Below are 22,813 nucleotides of genomic sequence, written 5' to 3'. Positions count from 1 at the left end.
CCCTTCTGCCTCCCTCTGCGGGGACAACCCTCCCCTTCCCAGAGGCTGGCCTTCCCCATGGATCACTTGTCCCTCCAAGAAAAGCCTCCAGATCCGAGGCTCTATGGCATTCATCCAGCTACCCCGGCCCACCGCCTCCTCAGTCCTCATCCGTTCCGGGAATGCCCCCTCCACGTTCACCCAGGGTTGGCCCTGCGGGAGCTGTGGGCGTCCGGCCCACCTGCTCCAGCCTCACTGGCCCTTCATCTGCAGGGTGAGCCCCTGTCCAGCTCTAGGCCATGTGAGCCAGCGGGACACTTCCACGAGGCCCTGCATGGGGGTCACGGCCTCCCTCCACCATCGTGGGACCTGGGGAGGGTTCTGAGGCCTGGGCGGGCCCAGCGGGTCTGAAACCTACTAGTGCTCCCTCAATCATGGGTGAATGAAGAAGCCGGCCGGGTTTGGGGGGGCCAGCGCGCTCCAGCCTCGGGACCTCGCGGGGCTGGGCGGGGCCGGGGTCCCCAGAGGTGGGTTCGGGTCTTGGGGCGGCGCCAGGGCCCCCAGGGCTGGGGAAGAAGTGCGCACAAACGCAGGAACTCAGGGCCGGGGGCGCGGTCGCACATCAAACGCGGCCATTCCCCGCACGCACACCCCCTCGGGGACCGCGCTGGACCCCGCGTGACCGGAAGTGCCCCCCCGTGGGCACTGGCGGGGCGGAGCCCAGCGGCGGCACTTCCGGTGCCCACGCGCCGCCGCCGCGCAGCTTCGGGGCCGTCACTTTGTGTAGCGCGGGGTGCGCAGGCCCCGGCCGGGCCCGGGTGTCCGGCGGCGGCTCGGCGGCCGGCGCGCGCGGCGAGGGGGTGGCGCGGTGAGTGAGCGGCGGGGCCGGCGGGCGGCGGCGCGGGCGGCAGGTGCGGGCGGGCCCGGCGCGGGCGTGGGGCCGGGGGCGCGCCGCCCCTCGACGCCGGCGCGGGAGGCCGCGGCGAGCCGCGGGGCGGGCGGGGCCGGGGCCGGGGCCGGCGGGGCCGGAGCGGCGGGCTGGCCGGGCCTTAGGCGGCCGCGCCCACGCCCGGCGCGGCCCCTGCACCCCCTCCCCTGCCTGCGTGATGGGGGCGGGCTCCCACCCCGAGGGCCGGGCTAGGCGGGCAGCACGGAGGAGGCGGGCGGGGGAGGACACACACCCGCGACTCTGGGGAGGTGCCCGCGCCTCCGTTTAGGCCGGAGGGGCGGGGGTTGGGCTGGCGGCCGCCCCCGTGGACACACCCATCCAGGAGGGGCTGTCAAGGCCCTGGCCTCTGAGGGAGGCCGATGCCGCTGGAGGGATGGAGGTGGCTTGGCTTGGCACCCTCACGAGCTTGCTTAGTGACCTTGGGGGCCTTGTCTGGGTCCTCCCTCTGCAAATGGAGGTCCCGGTGGGCTGCTCCGTGGAGTCTCCTGCCGCCGGTAGGCGGGTTGAGGAACTTATTCCTCTGGTTGGATGGGGTCCGGGCTGCCCCATGTGGTTGCAGAGGTGGGAGAGGGGCTGGCCTTTGGGGGAGGCCCCAGTGGGCACGGGGAAGCGGAGGTGTGCCGGATCAGGCCTCTTAGCTGTGCTGTGTGGGGAGACCTTGGAACTTGGTTTGATTCAACAGGTGTTGGCAGGTCTGGGGAGCTGGCCAGCATGGTGAGGGGCTGCCCTGGAGCAGCCAGGATCGCCCTGTGGATACACCTGCAGGGGTAGCAAACCCATGAAAGTAGGGGAGCCCCGATCCGTGGGCAAACGGTGAGATCCGGGTAGTCAGGGAAGGAGGGTTCCTTGGAGGAGATGAAACTGTGGAAGGCCTTGGGCACTGGGTGTGGTCAGCGAGGCCCCAGAGGGGAGGAAGGGGCCTAGATACCTGTGCCACCCACACGTTTTTCCTACGTCTCTGTGAAGGTTACCTGGATACCAGACTTTAGCGAAGAGTTTCTGAAAGTATTCAGTGTGCCATTCTGCCCCTGTGGTCCTTCCTTCTCCCCAGGGAAGGCATGTCTTGTCCCCCCCCCCCCCACACACCCTGTTCTAAGTGTCTGCAGCACCATATCTTAGGGTGCAGCCCCACCCCTTTGGGATCTGAGTTGTTCTGCAGAGTTATGTTGCTGGGGGTTGCTTACCTGACTCTGTGGCCTCCTGAGCCGATGCCAGCAAGCGCGTTGCTGGTGGGCTGGCAGGCTAGAAAGAGACGAAAAGAGAGTGTGCGGGTTTGGGGGGCCTGCCCACCTCACACCTGGCCTGGGGAGGCAGAAGGAACCCAGCACCCATGTTACCGAAGCCTTTTCTTCAGAACCATTCTGTTCTGGATGCCGGGTCAGGGTGTCTGGCTGTGCCAGCCTCCGTCCCATCTGCGGAATGACGGCCACCTCCATGGCTGCTGGGTCTTTCCCTCCGCCAGTCACCAGCAGGTGCACCTCTTGGGAGAAGGGACCTCAGGTTGCAGCCTTTTTAGAGGCAGAGACTGTCCAGTGAGTTTCAGTCTGAAGGCTTCTCAGCAGCAGTAAGTTTCTTCCGGGACATGACAGTGGGGCCAAAATACTGAGTTTTGAAAATCTCATGTTTATCACATTGACCACAGACTATAGGTTAATTTCTTCAATAAATATTTGAGTGCTCGCTCTGTGTCGGGCACAGGGGGATTCAAAGATGAGCAAAGGGAACCTGTGACTTCCTGGAGTTGCCTGTGTACTTGGGGAGACACACAACAAGCCTTAGTATGTTAAAATGTGGGCGCTGAGAGGGCAGAGTCCAGGGAACTGTGTGTGTCATAGGAGCCGGGGGCTGCCCACAAAGGGTCAGTGAAGAAGCAGGGAAGGGTGCTGGGGGGCGGGAATGGCGTGTGCAAAGGTTCTGAGGCAGAAAGAGCACAGAGCGGCAAAGCCGTGGGTCCTCGGGTGCGGTGGCCTGGCCTGTGGAGCCTGCTCTGGGAGGAGGCAGGCAGGAGGCGGCTCTGCTGGGCTTGACCTGGCATCTGGGCTTTGCCTGGCATCTGGGCTCAGCCTGAATTGGCAGCCCGAGGCCTGAGTGAGAAAAGCCTCCCTCTGGGCCTGAGGTGGGCGGCAATTGGGACACCTCTGCTGAGCACTTTCGATGCCCCGACTGCTGGGCAGGGTTACGTCCTCCTGCAGGTGACTAAGGTGACACATGGCACGCATGTTTATACAGCTCAGGCACGTTCGCATGCCCAAATGGCTCTGGAGACCAGGGAAGTAGGCTCCGGGGGAGGCCGGACACTGGGTGGCCCTGCTAGATGTCGTTCTGTGACCTGTGTCTTTGGTTCAGTGAACTTGAATCTAGAATGGGGACAGAGGTGGCTTCTGGGCGCCAATGCTCCCCTGCCCCTGGACTTAGGCCCGGGTCTCTGGGAGGAGCTGCATGAATGCTCCCAGTTCCCTCACTGTTAAAGTGTGGATTTTAAAGCAGCAGCTCACAGTAGTTCAGAAAACGTACACTGCCTGCCTAACAGAAAGGGATGAGTTGTGGGGTTCTCGTAGGCGCCCTGCGGTCTGAACTGTTCTTCTTACTTTGGGCATCTTTCTGTGGGGGCCCCGTCCTGTTCTAGGGGCCCTGTGCCGGAGGCTGTCGTGTGTGAGCTGGGGTGGACCTTGTCGTGTGTGGCCTTCCTCTCAGGATCTTCCAGGTTCCTGCTCTCTTCCCAGGATTCCGGGGTCGCCGTATTAGCAGTGGGCTTGGCTCGCGTTGGAAGTGACCCCATTCAGGTCTGAGAGGCTGCTGGGGCCGTGCTGCTGTTGGATCTGTGCTGATGTTTGCACCAAAAAGGAGCCACAGAAACTGGCTTGTCCAAACCCATGGCTCTGGTCCTTGGGGCTCCACTGAGGCTGGTGAAGGATGTACAGCTGGGAGGGAGGAGTGGCCCCCGGGCCGCAGCCTCCTGTCCCTCTTGGATCCATAGCCCTGGGCTCTGCGCTGTGAGGCACTGTGGCTCTGTCTCCCCTGGGTGCCCGGGCTGAGCGGATGTGTCATCGATGTGAGAGTAGGATGATGGGCGCCCCTGGGCCTTCGGTGGTTCAACAGTCAGGATCCCCTGATCCCCAGACTCGAGGACATGTCACAGGGCTTCTCATCTCACCTTTGCTGGTCCAGCGATGAACCAGGTTGTCACGATCTGTGAAGCTTTTTCTAGATGCCCTGGATGGAGCGAGGGGTGAGCGGGGCGCAGGGGTTATGCCTGCTCAGGGTCTCTTCTCCTCTGCCTCCCGCAGGAAGGAGCCCGACCTGCTGGCCGGGCAGAGCGGGCCGCCCGGGCAGGGGGCCCTCGCTGTCCACTGCCTGCTGCGCTGCGCCGGCGTGCCTGGCCTCTCATGCTCAGACCTCGCCTCCCACGCTCCCTGCCACCAAGTTCATGCACGTTGAGAGCTGGGTGAGCATCTCCTCTGCCCGTTCATCAGGTGGGGCATTCCTCGCAGGCTCCCTGCACCCCTTTCAGCTAAACTCAGGCTGGGCCACCCTTGGACATGTCACCCGGGCTTGATGCGTCCCTGTCCTCGAGGCTAAAACCCGTGATCAGTCCCTAGCTTCCTCCAAGCGCTTGCCCGAGGCAGCTGGTCACCGTCGCCCGCCTGTGTTTCAGGCCAGGCTGAGGCTTTCTTCCGGAGACCATGGCGGCCCTTCCCACGACTCCAGACTCCCCTGCCGCCCAGCTGGAGAGGACGGAGGCTGGGTCGGAATGTGATCCCGAGCAGGACGGAGAAGAGGAGGAAGCGAAGGGGCAGGAGATGGAGGCGGCGATGGAGGAGGAGGCCGAGGACCTGGCCGAGGAGCTGGAGGCCGAGGGGGCGCGGGCAGGGCCGGCGGAGCAGGCGGAGCAGGATGACGACGTGGCGGAGGTGGTGGCAGAAGAGCGGAGTCCAGTGCTGGGGACCCAGGAGCGCCTTGGCCTGGGTCGGGGTGGTGGTGACACGGAGTCCCCAGCTCTTCGGGAAAAGGGTAAGAGAAAGGAGCTGGCCCTTGGGGAAGACGTTAGCAGGGCTTGGGGGCGCAGGCCAGGAAGGGCTCTTGGGCCTGACCAGGTGGGCCTAGAGGTTTCGAGATGGGGCAGTGGCCGGGCCCGCTGACCCTGGCAGCCGGATGGACAGGAGGTGGCCCGGGCAGTGAGGCCCGAGGCAAAGGCTGGCCCCGAAGAGGTCCCCTCCCCTCAGCCCTGCAGGCCTCCCAGGCTCCAGCCTCGCCGAGTCACGAGGATGTGGACGAGGACGAGGAGGGAGAGGAAGAGGAAGAGGATGGTTCTCTGGTGTCCGGGTCTCAGGTGAGCCGCCCTCTCATCTGGGGCCCTGTAAACCACGGGAGGGGATCAGCAGCTGCCGGGGGCCGGGCAGCTCCGCTGAGTCCCTCAGGCCGAGGGGTGGGCCGGGACTGGGCTGCAGGGAGCCGCTGGGCCTCTCCGGCCGCAGGCGCAGAGGATGGGGTGCCGCTGTGCGGGCCCTGCCCTTTCCAGGCCGTTGGAACTTGCGGATTGTGTTGTTTGCCACCCACTGAGCCGCAGCGTGCGCGGCTTCACCGGCCCTGGCTCTCCCCCGGGTCGGCTGTGCCCTCAACCCGTCACCTGTCCAGGCTCTGCTTTTCTGCTGAGCCCAGTCAGGTGGGCGCTGGTGCCCAGTTAGTTTAGTTGGTGCCACTTGTCCACCCAGGTGTGGGCCCTCACACTGCCTGCTGGCCTGAGGCACAGTGACATAGGCGGGGACAAGGTGGCCACACAGCACGGTCCTGGGGTCTTGGGCCTCGTTGTCTCCTGACTTGGGTATGAAGCCCGGCTCTGCCCCGTCGGAGCTGAGCAGACGCCCTCTCTGAGCCTGAGTCCCTGATCTGAGTGGGGATGGGGTCCTTGCCTCCTGGGGCTGGGGCAAGGCCCGGAAGCCCCCAGTTCCGTGGGGCATTTGTAGGCTTGCTGTGATGCCGTGTGGGGCTGTGTCCCCGTGAACTCTGCACCACTGGGTGGGCTCAGTTCCCCCCGTAGTGAGCTCCGTCCTCTTCCTTTGGGGCTCCCCTGCCTCCCACCCCGGGGCGGTGCAGGGAGTGGCTGGGGTTCTTTGTCTCCAGGGGCTGGTGACCTTTGAAGATGTGGCCGTGTACTTCTCCCTGGAGGAGTGGGAGAGGCTGGACTCAGAGCAGCGGGAGCTCTACAAGGAAGTCATGCAGGAAAACTACGGGATCCTGGTGTCCTTGGGTGAGCAGAGCCTTCGGTCCATGAGAGGCATTGCGGCCCATGGATGCCAGGGGTTTAGCCGTCTGAGAGGTTTCTGGAGCTGCAGGGACTCGGAGAAGGGGCTGCTGGAGCCAGCCCACCTCCAAGGGAAGCCCTAGCGACCATGCTGGCTTCTCTGTGGGGGTGTGTCCTGGGGGGCCGTGCTCTGGGGAACTGCCAGCCTGGCTCTGGTCTGGGCTGCACACTCCTCAGAGGCCTCGGGGGTGAGGAGTCAGGTGACAGAGGAGCGGCCCGGGCACCCTGCTGGTGCACGTCTGGAGGGGCCGTGGCAGGAGGCGGGGGCTCGGGGCCAGGTTCTGCAGCGAGGGCCGTGGAGTTTCCCCGCCCGGGGCCGGGAGTGGGCAGGACGAGGAGGAGCCGTGGGGACGGTGCTGTGTGGGTGCAGCCTGCGGCCCAGCCCTGCAGCTGCTGCCTCTTCTCCCCTCTGGGCAGGATACCCAATCCCCAAGCCGGATCTGATCTCGCGGCTGGAACAAGGAGAGGAGCCGTGGGTCCCGGACAGCCCCCGTCCCGAGGACGGAGACATTGTCACCGGCGTCTACACAGGTGAGCGGGACACAGAGTTTGCCCCTTCACTCCGCTGGCCCGCGCTGTGGGGTGGACGCTGTGGGGTGGACTCTGCGGAGACGGGGCGGAGCCAGGGGCCCGCCTCTGCCTCTGGGGCTGGCTCCTCTCCGTTCCAGTCTAGGGAGGCCCAAGGGCTGGGGAGTCTTTAGAGAAGGTAGAGGTTCCTCTTACGAGTCTTTAAAAATGACGCCCCTGCCTCGGAGCCTCTGACTGTGTGCGAGGGCGGATGGTCACACTGCCTGCTTGTTGTGGCTGCAGCCGGAGCTGGCCTCCCGGCTCCCAGACTTGAGTCACCTCCCCACCCCTTTGGCCATCTCCTCTCCCTGGGAGGCCCAGGACCCAGCCTCGGGCCTGGGCGGGCGGCTCTGGGCCTCCCAGAGTGGAGACTCTGGAGAGATGCAGGCAGGACGTGTCGAGGGTGGCGGATTTCTCTGGAGACCTGGGACCTGGCTCTGGCTCTGTCCCCACCCCGCTCTGGGCCTCGCTTGTATTCTCCTGGAGAACAAAGATGCTCCCACCGGAGGTGTCAGACCGGTGGTCCTGTGGAGGTCTGAGAGCTCTGCCCGGGGCTTCAGGAGGGCTGGGCGAGGCCCTCCCGCTCTGCGCACGGTGGCTTAGGGCTGCCAGCCTAGTGGGGGCTGCTGGCTCATGTCTCATGCCACACCCGTGCCCGGATAGGCTGGGAGCAGCTTGTAGATGTGTTAAAATAAAACACAGAGAAACACAGGCAGTGCCTGCACACGTGCTCCGTGGAGCGCTTCCCGGGGGCTTTTCACCCTCCGCGGCCCTGTGAGGGTGCAGGGGGGTGCCCGGTCTCCCTTCCCAGAGGAGCAGGCGCACTCTTGAAGCAGCCATGCGGCCCCTTGCCCCGGCGGCCTCGGGCCGTGCTGCCACTGTGCGGGCGGAGGGCCTCCCGCCCTGGGCTCCCCATGTCCCCTTAGACCCTCTGGCAACATCTCCTGTTCTTCAGGCTCAGGAGGGCTCTGGTGGCAAGAAATGCTTCTGCCTCCAGGCTGAGGCCAGGACGTGGGTGACGTTTCTCAGAGGGTCGTAGTGCAAGGTGTGCCCTGATTTTTGGCACAGCCCGAAAAAGCTGCCTGGAGATGAAGGAGCTTTTGGCCTTTCATTGGCCGTTCTCGTAACACAGTCCAGCTCTGCCCCCGTTCTCCGTGCTTGAAGGGTCCTAGGATGGATCCTTAGACAGGCTCGAGCCTAGGTGGTCCCCACAGTGGGCCTGTGAACCTGGCCGGGCTTTGGCAGCTCACTGAGGGGCCTGGCCAGCTGGGCCAGTGCCCCTCACCTTCTGCTGGGACTGTCCCCGTGCCAAGGCTGGTGAACCCGGGATGCACCCCACCCCCACCCCGACTGTCTGCAGAGCCTGAGGTGGGTGCGGGATCCAGGCATGGTCTTAGATATGTCACCTGTCTGCTGGGGGGACTCAGTAGCAAAGGCTGGGGTCGGCTGGGGCAGCGGGACTCCATCCCACGTCTTCCTTCTTAGCTGTCATTATAGCCCGTTTGCTACCTGCTTCCCTCCGCCTTTGTCCCCGCATTCATTTTTGAGCAACTGAGTTCGTTGAGCGTTGCTAGGGCTGCGCAGGACGGCTGCTCTTCCGAGCCCGGCAGAGTGTCTGTGTTTCTAGATCACAGTCTCGCAAAACACAAGCGTGTTCGTCTCTTGTGCTTCTTGACAAGTTGGGCCACGTCTAAGGTTTGGACTCTGGGCAGATTCAGCCATTCAGGTGTCCTGCGGCCTCCGAGTGCCGACCTGAAGCCCCCTCATCCAGCACCCCCAGCTCCCGGGTCCTCACCCTCCCCTCCTTACCCGGCTTCAGTGGCAAGGGGTCCAGTGTGGTCGCCTGGCAGATTCCTGTCTGTGACCGAACCCTATTTCCTGCGGTGACTCCAGACCCACACAGGATGCTGTGGCCACCTTGGCCTGGTGCCCTGGCCTTGTTTCCCTGTTAGGCCAGCTTTTCTGCCCTCCAGGATGGGACCCCGTGCCCCTAGTTTCTCTGCTCCTCCACCTGCCCTCGCACGTGACTCTCTCCAGGTGACTCCAGCTGGGACCAGGGCTTTAAGTGTCATTGCCTGTCCCCCGCCTCTTTCTCCAGCCCTGGCCTTGTCTGTCTCCCCACCAGCTGGGCGTCTCCACTCAGGTATCTGAGGCTGTCTCAGAGTGAACTAAACCTGAAGTGGCACCACGTATCCTACCCTGGTCCCCTCCTGCCATGTCCCCGGCACACAGTGGGCCTAGCTGTGGGCTAGAGTAGTCCTTGTCCCTTGGCCTTCCTGCCCCCCACCCCGGCCCAGGCTGGCATGAGCCTGCCAGGCACGTGGGCAGAGGTATCCCCCAACTGCCTGCTGCCTCTCCCTCCCCACCTTTCTGTGCACTTGGCACTGTATCTGGGATCTTCTGCAGCCTGTGCCCCTCACACACCCATACCTCAAACTCAGCTCCACCCACAGCCTTTCTCTTCAAGCTCGCACCTGCCTCAGGGCCTTTGCACCTGCTGTTTTATCAGCCTGGAGTGACCTTCCTGTGGCTGGCTCAGCTCTTAGGCCCACTTGAACTGTGAGCATCCTCTGCCCACTTTGATGTCAGGAGCCTGCCCTCCCCCGTCACTCCAGAACATTCCCTGCGTTTAGAGCCCTCAGCGGGCTCTCCAGGATCCCGCCTAGGCGCTTGCTTCCTTCTGTCCTGCTGGCCGCCTCCAGCAGACTCTGTCAGAGCAGGCGCCGTGTGTTTTTCCCGCCCGCGCCGTCTCTACCGTGCTCAGTGCAGAGCTGGTCCCCAGCAGGCTGGCCGGTGACCCCTCTCTGACTGTCGTTCCTGCCCCTCATGTGAAAATAAAAGAAGAGAAATACAACAGGCAGGATTGAGCTGGCTTAAACATTACACAGGAAGGAGGGGGAAAAAGTTTGAGAAGCAGTCAGAGGTGGAAACACAGCACAGTGAGCGAGTTCCTGGGCGGGGGAGCAGTCAGTGCTTCCGGTGGGGGGGAGGAGCTCGGGGGAGGGGGGGCGGTCGCCACCGCCTGGAAGGCGTGTCAGCCTGAGGACGCTGCAGCTGGGAGGATGGATCCAGCGCAGAAACCTGGGCCCGCCACCAGACACTGCCTACCCGGTGACCAAATTCCCACTCAGGGACAGAACGGCTGCTGATGGCAGCCCCTTGTCCACATTGTGCCTCTGTCCCTGGGGCAGGCTCTCCCCCGAGTCTGTGTCTGGCTGGAGGGTCACACATGACCGCCTTCCAGGACCTGGGCTGAGGCCGACCCCGCCGAGGGTGGGTTAGTTAGAGCAGCCATGGGTCTGGCTCCCCGTGGGGCCCAGGCCTCAGGCCCGGTCTCTGGGACCAGGCAGGACGGCAGAGCGTGCTCCAGGGTGGGAGTTGGAGAAACCAGCTCCGTTCTCAGGCAGAGTGTGTCGGGCGTGCCAAGCAGCCTTCTGTCCGCCTTCCAGCAGCTCAGGGGGCAGGTGTGTCAGGTCAGGTGTGCGGCCTCGGGCCTCATCCTCCCCCACGTGTAGCAGTGCCCCAGTAGGCGCTTACTGGGGGTGCCTTGGGGGCTCTTCACACAGCCACCAGTCAGCCCCTGGGAGTGTCAGGCTCGGAGCACTGGCCCTGGCGTAGCTAATCATCACCCAGTGGCAGCGTCCTTAGGAGCAGATGTCTCCGTGAGATGAAATGTCAGCTCCCTCTCCCCAGGGTCCACTTCTCCACTCTCCCCGGTGGCTTCTGGAAGAGGCCGCTGCTGAGAAAGTCCCTCCTCCCCACTTGGTCGGAGCATCTTCTCTGCCCAGCTCTGGTCTCACAAGTACCCCTGATGAGTCCTCGCTTGGATCCAAAACACGCTTGCATCCAGGAGCTAGCGAGCTCCATGGGAACCCTGTGCCCACTGCAGCCTGGATTGACCCCTACTGAGCACCTCCAGCCCAGGGCCTGGACCTCCAGACCCCAGGCCACTTTGGAGGTGGAAGACGAGGTAACGGAACATGGCTCCGAGGCAGGTTGGTGTCCCTCTGGGTCCCCTGCTGCTTCTGGAGAGCTTGGTGCAGCCAGCTCTGCCCTCCAGGGACCTGAGTGCCCTGTCTGTCCTCGCTCAGTGACAGCAGTGGCCTCTCCCACCTTGCCTTATGAAAATACGCAAGTATTTTCTCTTTCTTGGACAAGTGGCCATGCCAGCTGCAGAGCTAGTGATGAGGTCCCCGGATCCCATCTTAGGATCAGCCCCCTCTGCAGAGCTCACCAGTGTTCAGAGGCTGGAGGTGGGGGATCACCTCCCTAGTGGGAGGCCTTTCACGGTTCTCATCCCCCAGGGAAGAGGCGGTGTGGGTGAGTCATTGGGACCTGGCCTGTCCCCCAGCTCTGAGCAGCTGAGGTGGCTGGCTGGCAGGCCCTCATTTGGCCTGGGTGTCCTCTTCGATGCAGCAAGTGTTCACTGACCTTGGCTGGGTCCCGGGTGCATTCATCCCACCAAGACATTGACCTTGTGTGTCCCCCCCCCCCCCCGAAGCACTCTTGCCTTAGGCAGTCTCTCATTAGAACGGTCCAAGACTCGCACCAGAATCTGAAGGAAAATCCTTTTTGAGACTCACTGAACGAATTTCCAGCTAATCTGACCATGGGCCCAAACTGCCTGTCTCTCTCCCCGAGCCCTCCTGCCCCCCGCCTGCCCCCACGGGGTGCTCCAGTCTTCACAGGGAGGGGCTGGGCCTCCTCGTGCTGTTCAGCCACAGCTCATCACCGACCCACTGGGGGTGGCAGTAGGAGGTAAACTCAGTAACAGGAAAGCTTTGTCCTTTATTTAAAGCTTACTTTTACTGTAATAGCATATTATTACTAACTAGAGAAAACTTAGAAAGTACTAAAAAACAAAAAAAGGGGTTTGTATCCCTTTCCACATACTTCCCTCACATGCCTTGCAGCTCTCTCTGCCTTTAAACTCAGCTCTGTGCTGTGTTTCCCCACATGACCCGTCACCATTTATGCAGACTGTCACAGTACACAGGACAAGGGCCCACTGGGGGAGTGCAGCCCTCCTGGGCCCCGACCGTTCCTCGGGGGCAGGACTGACCGTTTCCCCAAAGTGTAACTGCTCAGAAAAAGCCAAGCTTCAGGGAGGCCTGGCCTGCACAGTTGCTGGAGCCTGTTGGGGTGAGAACGGAGAGCTGGGGCCTCCTGGTCCCTCGAGGTCTCCTTGGCCCAGGGCAGCCTTTCCTTGGGAGGTGGGAGGGTGACCCCTGGCTGCTGGCCAGCCTGAGGCTGGTGGAGAGGGACCCAGAGAGAGAGGGGTCTGAGCACATCCTAGGTTTTGCAAAGGCACGTCCTCGGCCCTGCCCAGGCTGTGCGGGTTGCTGGCATCTGTGCTGCCTTGGGCCACGCAGGTCAGGCAGGAGGCCAGGGAGACAAGGGGAAAACAGACTTGGTGTCTCGTCTTTTCTGGCCATTGGATCCGTGTTATGGGTGTTGCCCCTGGTCTCACAAGAATCCACAGGCAAGGTCACCCACTCTGTAGAGTGTCCCTGTTTCTCAGCAGGGTGACAAGCCCTGGAGGTCTGGAGAAGGGATTGGTTGGGGGCCTTTGAGGAAAGTCCTAGAAGTGATGGAACCCCAGCCTTCCTGGGAGGGACACTCACGTGTGCATTTCTCCCTGCGGCAAAGTGCCTCTCTGGGGGAGGAAGTGTGCCTAACCTCTCACTCCCGTGGAACGGAGGTGCCCTGTCCGTGGGGTCCTGGGGTCCCGCGCAAACCAGTCCTTAAAGGAGCGGGAGCCTGTAAGTGGCTCGCGTCCCAGCCTCTCCTCACCTCTCCCCCCTGGCCTTCCCCTGTCGCCTTCAGGGGCCTGGTTCTGGACCGACGACATAGAGGACCATGAGGAGGACGACGACGAGGACTTCCTGGCGGAGGTGGCGGAGGAGGAGAACGAGCCCCCCGGGCTGTGGTCGGCGGCCTATGGCGTGGGGGACGTGCCTGGGACGTGGGGCCCCGACGACTCAGATTCGGCGCAGACTCCAGATGGGTGGAGTCTGGACCCTGGCGGCCTCGGGGTCCTGGCCGAGGGCCCCGAGGCGAAGCCCTTTCTGCCAGGCCGGGAGCCCGGTGCGAGCTTGCTGGCCCCTTGGGCGTTCCCTTCCGCGGTGGCTGCTCCAGCCGGGCGGCCGGAGACGACGTGCGAAGTGTGCGGCAAAGTGTTCCCGCACCGGTCCCGTCTGGCCAAGCACCAGCGCTACCACGCAGCCGTCAAGCCCTTCGGCTGCGACGAGTGCGGCAAGGGCTTCGTGTACCGCTCGCACCTGGCCATCCACCAGCGCACGCACACTGGCGAGAAGCCCTTCCCGTGCCCGGACTGCGGCAAGCGCTTCGTATACAAGTCGCACCTGGTCACGCACCGGCGCATCCACACCGGCGAGCGGCCCTACCGCTGCGCCTTCTGCGGCGCGGGCTTTGGGCGCCGCTCCTACTTGGTCACGCACCAGCGCACGCACACGGGCGAGCGGCCCTACCCTTGCCCGCACTGCGGCCGCAGCTTCAGCCAGAGCTCGGCGCTCGCACGCCACCAGGCCGTGCACACGGCCGACAGGCCTCACTGCTGCCCCGACTGCGGCCAGGCCTTCCGCCTCCGCGCCGACTTCCAGCGCCATCGACGCGGCGGCGGCTGCTCAGAGCCCAGCGCCGACGGTCCCCGGCGGGAGCCCTGCGAGACAGTGCCCACAGCGGGGCCGGAGGAGGCCGAGACTGGGCCTGAGGGGCCCGAGGAGCCTGAGGTCGGTGAGGCAGACGGAGAGGCTGAGGCCGAGGCCGAGGCCGAAGCCGAAGCGAGAGAAGTGGCGGTGGAGTTGCCCGCGCCCGGGAGCAAGGAGGATCCCGAACCGGACAGGCGGTTCCTGGAGCTGGGCAACGGCCTGGGGGAGGGCGAAGGCCCTTCCTCGCATCCGCTCGGCTTCCACTTTCCCGTGCACCCCAAATCTTGGCTCCACCCAGACGGTTTTCCGATTCTGGGCCTCCCGGACTTTGGGGAACGGCTGCAGGCCGACAGGCGCCCCCTGCCCGGACCCCTGGGGGGCCGGCTCTCCCTGGTGGAGGGCGCGGGGCTGGCCTGCGACCCGTTCGGCGGCAGTGCGGGGGCTGGGGGCGGCGGCGGCGGCCTGCGCGCGTTCGCGCCGGCGGTCGGGGGGCTGCTGGCCGAGCCGGCGCCCGCCGCGCTGGCGGAGGAGGAGAGCCCGTGGATCTGTTCCGATTGCGGCAAGACGTTCGGGCGCCGGGCGGCGCTGGCCAAGCACCAGCGCTACCACGCGGGCGAGCGGCCGCACCGCTGCGCCGACTGCGGCAAGAGCTTCGTGTACGGCTCGCACCTGGCGCGCCACCGCCGCACGCACACGGGCGAGCGGCCCTTCCCGTGCCCCGAGTGCGGCGCGCGCTTCGCCCGCGGCTCGCACCTGGCGGCGCACGTGCGCGGCCACACGGGCGAGAAGCCCTTCGTGTGCGGCGTGTGCGGCGCGGGCTTCAGCCGGCGCGCGCACTTGACGGCGCACGGGCGCGCGCACACGGGCGAGCGGCCCTACGCCTGCGGCGAGTGTGGCCGCCGCTTCGGGCAGAGCGCGGCGCTGACGCGGCACCAGTGGGCGCACGCTGAGGAGAAGCCGCACCGCTGCCCCGACTGCGGCAAGGGTTTCGGCCACAGCTCGGACTTCAAACGGCATCGGCGCACGCACACGGGCGAGAAGCCCTTCCGCTGCACCGACTGCGGCCGCGGCTTCGCGCAGCGCTCCAACCTGGCCAAGCACCGGCGCGGCCACACGGGCGAGCGGCCCTTCCCGTGCCCGGAGTGCGGCAAGCGCTTCTCGCAGCGCTCGGTGCTCGTGACGCACCAGCGCACGCACACGGGCGAGCGGCCCTACGCCTGCGCCAACTGCGGCCGCCGCTTCTCCCAGAGCTCGCACCTGCTCACCCACATGAAGACGCACCGCGGCGCGGCGGGCGCCGCCGGCCCGGCGCCGGCAGCGCCCGCGTCCAAGGCCGAGGCGCCGGCGAAGGGGCCGCCGGGTGCGGGCGCAGGGACCGGGCCGGGGGAGCACGGCGGCATCCTGCTGGAGTTCGCGGGCGGAACGAGCTTCGGCTCTGAGCCGACGACTGCGTTCGCGGGGCCCTCGGGCGCCTACGAGGAGAGCGTCATGTGAGGGCCCCCAGGCGGACGGAGGCGCAGCCCGCTAGGCCACCGGCCCCTCCCGGGGGCGGCTCGGCGGCTGTCCGCTGCGCGCCGGCCCTTTGCTCCTCTGGCCTCGCGGGGCTGAGGGTCCCAGCCCTGGTGCGGTGCCTTCCCCTCAGCCCCGGGGCACCGGCCTCGGGCTCCCCTCCTGCCCGGCGCTAGAGAACCGGCCGGGCGCAGGGGGAGAGGAGAGCCACGCGCGCAGCAGAGGAGGGCGGGGGCGGCCACCCCGACAGAGACTGCGACGTCCCCGGATCGAGGCGGAGAGGCCAAGCGGTAGGGCTAGCAGGCGATATTATTTATTTTACTCGAATTCGGCTGGCCCCGGGGACAGGCGGCTTGTGAGTTTGTGACTGGGTTTTGCGTCGAGGGAGGGCGGGGAGGTCGAGCGAGGGCCGTGCGCGTGGCTACCCCAGTGGGTTTGGTAGACGACTTCATCCCATTCCTCAGTGGGAGACTTCAGGGACCTTCTGGTCGTTCGTGTATGTCCGGAAAGTTGTAGGGACCGTGCTCATGGCGAGGGCCAGCCTCGTGGGTTTCCGCGGGACGACGTTCGTCCTTAATCTGGGGCCGGGAGGGGAGGCGGAGAGGCAGCAGGGAAAGCCTTTATTCAGTCGACTGACCGTGGCTGCTTATTTCCACCGCTTGAATGGCCTGAAGGATCTGGGAGGAGAAACAAACAAACAAACAAACAGAAACCAAATCGTGGCCCTGGGCAGATGGGTTGCAGGTGTGCGCCGGGTCTGAGCGAGTTTGAAGCCTTATTCTCCAGAGTCACTGGCTCTACCCACTTGAGCGCCCAGGGCAGCCAGGCGCCTTGGGTTTGGTCTCAGCCTCCCCTTGAGTCCTCTGGCAGCAGGAGGCAGCGTGCTGCAGGGTCCTCGGGGAGCCCCGCAGGCCCCCAGCCTTGTGCGTTCTGGAAAGCGGCGTCTCCCTGGGTGGGTGGACATACGAGGCCTTGTCCATCTGAGCCCGTGGCCCATTTAGATATAATGACCAAGTGTAAAGTGACTGAGGTTGGTAGCAGGATCCTTTCTTACTTCCTGTCCTTAGAGCCCTGTGGCTTCTGCGGGTTAATTAACTGTGCTTCTGTCATTATCCTACACTAGAAGCAGGTAGTGTTTCTGTCTAGATGCCCGTTTCACAGAGTGGGCAGTGAGTGGAGGCACTGTGGGCCGGGCCGGCTGCACAGCGGTGGTCCACCTCTGGGGGTTTGGACCTGAGCCTGTGGCTCGGAACTAACCAAGTATCCAACTATGCAAGGCCCGCAGCTGGCCAGCACCCCGCCGTCTGGGCTGGGCCATTTCCAGCCACTGGGTCACCTGCAAGCCCCCCTCCCTTCATGCCTTTCGGGCCACCGTGAGTGGGGCTAGAAAACCGAAACTTAGGAGCAACTGCATTCCATTTTAGACCTAGTTCCTTCTGTTTTAGCGTAGACGTGGTCTTGGGGCTTGAGAGCCAGCAGCCAGGCTGCTGGAGGCACGTAGTTGGCAGGGTGGGAGGAGGGCCTGGAGATGGTGGTGAGAATTAGCCTGGCTGAGAGAGGGGTGGGGTGGGGTCGTAAGGAGGATTGGGGCTCCCGGGGAGGCATCGGCAGTGCCACATGGTGCCCTCGGTCCTGCTTTCTCTCTCCCCGCAGTGGGAAGGAGCCTCAGGAAGGGCCAAGGGCAAGGGGGCTAGCCTCGCAGGGCTGAGGCCTGGTCCATGCCCATCCCTCCGGGCACAGCCCTGGAGTGTATACCTTCCGTGCCCCTCCTGGGCCCAGCAGCTCCACCCCGCTCCAAGCTGTCAGCAGGAGGACCTAGCTTTAATAAAGAGTGGCGAAATGAGCTTTGTGACTGGATTCCATGTCGTTGCTGTTCCTCAGGACCCTTGGAGATGCTGCAAGGTCTCAGGCCCCCCCTTGTTTCTGCAGTCGATCTTTAGGGGTTTCTCCTCAGAATCTAGAACTGGCCTGTGAGGAGTCAGCCCAAGAGAGCTTTGGCCCGCGCTGCCTGTGTCCACCAGGTCTTTCTGGGAGTCCCCAGTGGGCCCCCACCCTGCCACATACCCCTGGCAACAGGCACACCTATTTCAGGACATTTAACATTTACAATTGTTTTGGCCAACCTCCCTTCCTGGTGGTACAGAGCCCTCTTCTGAGGCCCCAGGACCCCACGGGTTTATCCAGGCTCACCTGCTCCGTGTCAGGGCCAAGCACACACCGCCATGCCCCGGGGGTGGGGGAGTCAGACATCTGTCTTTGAACTGATGTGTTGACTTCTTACGAAGTGGTGTCTCCATGGATTTGAAAACTATGAACTATGATGTAAATTCTCTTCGAATGTGATTTGGAGGCATCAGAACAGCAGCCAGTATTTCAGATGAATGTTAAGAACTAGTTACAAATGGATGGTCTTGGGATCTGCAAGTCTCTTCAGAAAGATGACCTTGTTCCCACAGAGCTTGTAGTTGTCCAGCCAGATTATGTTGGGGGGAAAGAAGGCAGTTCTGATGGTCATAGCAGGTAGGCAGCCTTCCTGGTTTCGAGGGGCTTACTGAATTTCTGGGGTCCTGAGTAATTCTGGAAATGTCCATCTAGCATCTCCCATCATTGCCAAGGAGGAACGTAAGCCCCCAGTGACCCATGTGCTGTGACCCATGAAAGGTGGTGCTGCGAGAGTCACAGGGCCCTGAGCACCCTCTGGTCTCCACTTAACCTTCATTGCTTGAATTCCCCCACCCACCCTTTCTCTGGCCCTTTCCCATAATGTCTTCAAACCATTTCCTTCTAACTTTTTTTCTTTCCCTAATTGGCGACATATGGAATAAAGTATTTTGGAATTTTTGGTTATATTTATTAAATAAAGCTTTATGATCCTTTGTTCATTATTTAATTTTTTTCCTGATTATAAAATGCACGCTAGTGGTAAAAATCCCAGCAATACAAAAACGTGTTAAGTCCCCACTTTGCATTTTCCTAAGGAGTCACACCTCATCCAGCCAGCAGGCGCCGCGCAGTGGCTGCAGGTGCGGGAGCACATGTCTTCTGTATCCATGGAAATGTCTGAAATCTAGGGACCTTGTTTATATCCTCTCTTACGACGTTCTCTTGTCATTTAACCATGTGACATTCTCTCCTAGCTGGCCGAGTTTCCTCACTCATTTTAACTGCTCCTGTGGGTATGTACCATCACCTACAAAACTGCTCCTCCATCACGTATTTGGCTGTTTCCAGCCTCTCACTATGGCAAACACTGCTGCGACATTGATTCCTGGACATATCTGTGCGGTTTTGTAGATTTGTAATGTACCTGTTTATATGAGCTGAAATCCTGAAAGCGCTCTTGCTGGCTCAAAGGGTATGCATATTTGAATTTAAGGATATAGGAGTTCCTGTCGTAGCTCAGTGGTTAACAACCCCGTCTAAGATCCATGAAGATGCGAGTTCGATCCCTGGCCTTACTCAGTGGGTTAAGGATCCAGTGTCACTGTGAGCTGTGGTGTCGGTCGCAGACGCGGATGGGATCTGGCATTGCTGTGACTGTGGCGTAGGTCGTCCCCTGTAGCTCAGATTTGACCCCTAGCGTGGGAACTTCCGTGTGCTACGGGTGTGGCCCTAAAAAAAAAAAAAAGGATATAGCTGAATTGTCACCAACAATGACTAACTTCAGCCCAGCCCGGTGTTCTCTCAGCACAGTGAGGAGGCGCTGGTGGTCCGTGGCCCCCTCAGCACAGGGCATCAGCATCCAGCTTCATCTTGGTTCATTTTACGGAGAGGTGAATGGCTTGCATCTCTTTCTTGTAACGTGTAAAACCCGTGGGTGTGTCTGTGGCTGTGGCTGGAAAATATCCCTACCCAGACCAAGCTGGCTTCTCTCAGACTCCAGCCCTCGTACCATCTCTGGGCTTGTGTCCTGTGCGTCCTGCTGCAGCCGCTCCCACGGCTCCCAAAGAGGCCCTCAAGTAGCCAAGGGCCAGCAGGCGGTCCCCTTTCTTTCTATTCATTCATTGATTCGACAGAAGCCCTGAGCATCTTCCCTGAGCAGAGTATCCTATTTGGGGGCTCCCTGTGGCCACACTGGGCGCTTGTTCAGTGGCCTCAGTGCCAAGCCTGTTCAAACGTTCTAATCCTCTCACTCCATGCTTTGAAAACTGGCTCATGATACACAGTGACAAATCCCTTTTACACAGTTGTGACCTAGGCTGTGTGCTCATGCAAACACACACACACTTTCATGAACCAAAATTTACTCTTACTGCATTTTTTATTCCATTGTATTTCATCTATTTCATTTTTTAAAACCTCAGACCATGATAAATCATGACCTGCAGTGTGGAAACCACAGTTTGAATTTCCCTAAACTCCAGCCCCGTTCTGAGTGAGGACCCCCCCCCCCGCCCCAGTTATGGGAGGGGGGCTTGCCCAGTGTCCAGCACAGCAAAGGCAAGAGGCTGGGCTTGGATCTGCATCAGCAAAGAGCTCTGTTCAGATGCATCTCTGTCTTAGTAGCTGCATCTAAGGCCATGAGGGGACTAGGGTGGACCTTGGTGACCTGGGCAGGGGGTGAGTGTGGGGAGCCAGGATGGTGTAGCTTTCTGGAGGCCCGGAGCCCTTCTTTTCTCTGGAGACTGGGTACGGGGAGAGGGCAGCTGCCTCTTCTCCCTTTTGTCCTCTTCCCCTTCCTGTCCCCTCTCAGAGAGAGATGCCAGTGCTGGTGGTCATGGCAGCGAACACCTGTCCAGCATCTGTGTCCTAGGTGCTGGTCTGAGAGCCTTATGTGAGTTAATTCAATGTAATACAACAAATCTATTCCATTAGCCCCATGTCGCGAGAGGAATTTGAGACAGAGAAGCCTGCCCAAGGCTTGTTTTTGTTCAAGCCACGCAGTGGGGCTCTCCCGTGTGGACCTGACCCTTGTGGAAATTGGAGCTGATGACAGAATAGCAGACTCCTTTAACGGATACGTCTTTCTTAGAGGCAACCTATTCCCCCCACTTTGCGTGGACTGACCCCCCACCCCCCACCCCCTCCAGGATCTGCCCAGAGGAGAGCACAGGACCTAAGCAAGCAATCCGATTGGTTCCTTCACTGTGAAAGGGGAAGAAATCCTCTTTCGGGGAGGGGGGAGTGTCACTAGGTTGGTGGGATGTGCTTTGTGCGGCCAGCAGGTGCTGCGTTTGTCACGTGGAGTGACCCTGTCGTCTATATGCAGAAAAGGCTGCTGTTACTCAGGCCCTTGGATAGAGCTGTCGCCCAAGCCCGACAGGGATAGCATTTTGCTCTAAAGACAGTTGGAGATGCTTTTTCATCATCTGCAGCAGGGAGAGGCCTGACCAGCACTGGGGAGTCTGGAAGCTTTCAAAGTGGCAGCGAAGCTTACGCAGATCGGATGCCCGCCTTCCCATCTTTCCACATTTGGAAAGTGCCAGCTCTCAGGGAGGCATGGAGCCCTGAGCAGGATGTCTAGCCTGGCGGGCATGGTGTGTGATCCCAGGGGCTCTTCTGCAGGTGCCCTCCTGGGGGGGCTGTGCAAAGACCAGGTTACTGCGTGGTCACAGAGTGTTGTGCAATGAGACTGTATTTGCTGCAGATGTGTGGAGGGGAGTCAGAAGCTATCTCTTGTCTGTTGTTTGATTACTACTTCTGTGTCCAAAACAACCCCCAGCAGTTCCCATTGTGGCTCAGTGGGTTAAGAAACCAACTAGTATCCATGAGGATGTGGGTTCAATCCCTGGCCTCACTCAGTTAAGGATCTGGTGTTGCCACAAGCTGTGGCGTAGGTCACAGATGTGGCTTGGATCTGGTGTTGCTGTAGCTGCAGGGTAGGCTGGCAGCTGCAGCTCCGATTTGACCCCTAGCCCGGGAACTTCCATATGCTGTGGGTGTCGCTGTAAAAAGAAAAAAAAATCAACCCCCAAACTTAGTGGTTTAACACAACTACCATTTGATTATATGTAGGATTCTGCGGGTCAGATATTCAGACAGAGTGGGGATGGCTTTCTCTGCTCCATGATATCTGGGATATCAGCTGGGAGAGACTGGGCAGCTGGGATCACGCACCTGGACTGGGGCTAGCATGGCCACAGGTGGGCCTCCCCATGTGCATGGTGGTCTTGGAATGTTTGCAGGGGTCTGAGCATGTGCCACACAAAAGACAGAAGCTGCACGGCCTTTTATGTCCTCACCTGAGACATTGTATCACTTCCACCGTATTCAGTTGGTTAAAGCTAATTCAAGGGGAGGGCCCTAGAACCCCAACTCTCAATAGTAGGAATGTTAAAGAATTTCACGGCCATTTTTTTTACTGCCACATCTATCATTCCTCATGTGAGTATTAGCCCATAGAATAAGGTCACATGCATTTGGATTTTCAGGAGACCCTCGGCAGAATCCGCTCATCCTAAAGGGAAATTTGCCATATTGTTGTCAAACATATGTGTTTCTCCAGGAATCCTAAGATATTTCAGACAAATATTCCTGCATATCTGTTACCGACCCAAGAAGAGTCAACCAAGGACTACCAGACGTGGGAAGGAAACCTGCTAGTTAAAAGCAAATACCACCAAAATAAATCGGGAAAAAAAGGAATGAGAGGAAACAGAGATAATGCACCAAACAAGAGAACTTTAGAGGTTTGTTAATGAATATCTTCAGGAAGAGCGAAAGTGGGATGGAATTCCACGGGCACAAGCCAGGGCTCTCATCCACGGTGGAATTTGTTCTGTGAGACTGTGGTTTGAAGGATGACCCCCAGTGACCTTCAGTCTTGTGTAATCGCCTCCCTTTTGAGTTGCAGGGGGTAGGGGGTCCTGTGAGTGGGAAGAGATATCATTCCAGCAATGACGTTTCCTCACATGGCAAAGGCCAGAGAGCCTGGGTGGGCTTGATCTAAACGTGCGAGACCTTTCAAAGCAATGCGTTTTCTCTGTAACAGAAGAGGAAGCAAGAGATTTGAAGCCCACTAGTGCTTGCTGGCTTGGAATACAGAGGGGGCCGCATACCCTGGAATTTTTCTCCATGAACAGAGGAAAGCTTTTGTGCCGAAGCCAGAAAGAAAGTGACGCTTCAGTCCTACACCCACAGGGATCTGAATTCAGCCATCAGCCTTCACGAGCTCAGAAACGTATTCTCCCCAAGAGCCTCCAGGTGACAGCCCAGTCTGGACAATATGTTGCCTTTGGCTTCATGAAGCCCTGGGAAGAGAATCCAGCAGAGCCTGCCTGTACTTCTTACCTGAAGATCTTTGCAATAAAAATGAGTATGTTTTAAGCGGCAAAATTGTGGTAACTTGTCATCCAACTTGGATTGAGTCCTTCCCAAATCCATATGTTGAAGTTCTGATCCCCCAGTGGATCATAGTAAGAAAACAAAGTTAAATGAGGCCGTAAGGGTAGGGCGCTCGTCTGATGGGATTATTGTCCTTATAAGAAGAGACACCAAATCCTCTCTTCTCTCTGTCTCTGTCTCTACTTCGGTCTCTCTCTCTCTCTATCATGTGAGGACACAGCAAGAAGATGGCCCCTTCGAGCCAGAAACACAACCCTTATAATTAATTTTATTTGTCAATTTGGCTGAGCTGCGGGGTGCCCAGATACATGCTCAAACGTTATTCTGGGTGTGCTGGTGAGAGTCTCTCTGGGTGAGATTAGCCTTTGAATCGATAGTTCCAATGTTGGAGATGCCACCCAATTTGTTGACAGCCTGAATGGAATAAAAAGGTTGAGTAAGGCGACGTCCCCCTTTGAACTGGGATAGTGGTGTTTCTCCTGCCTTAGAGCCCAGACAGGAGCTATACCTTCAGCTCTCCCGGCTCTCCCACTTGCTGACTGCAGGTCTTGG

General features: G+C 60.8%; 1 protein-coding gene across 1 annotated transcript; it reads left to right on the top strand.

The window, feature by feature from the left end:
• Positions 809-17,859, top strand: ZNF316 (zinc finger protein 316). Its single transcript, XM_021086071.1, has 8 exons — positions 809-847; positions 1,611-1,741; positions 4,216-4,373; positions 4,584-4,939; positions 5,152-5,258; positions 6,050-6,176; positions 6,648-6,761; positions 12,624-17,859. The coding sequence occupies exons 4-8, from the start codon at positions 4,612-4,614 to the stop codon at positions 14,960-14,962; spliced, it is 3,015 nt and encodes a 1,004-aa protein (XP_020941730.1). The 5' UTR covers positions 809-847; positions 1,611-1,741; positions 4,216-4,373; positions 4,584-4,611; the 3' UTR covers positions 14,963-17,859.

Source organism: Sus scrofa, chromosome 3 (genome assembly GCF_000003025.6).
Source record: "Sus scrofa isolate TJ Tabasco breed Duroc chromosome 3, Sscrofa11.1, whole genome shotgun sequence".
NCBI classification, from domain to species: Eukaryota; Metazoa; Chordata; class Mammalia; order Artiodactyla; family Suidae; genus Sus; species Sus scrofa.
Note: the sequence above shows the minus strand (reverse complement) of the source record. Positions and strands in the feature narration are given on the sequence as shown.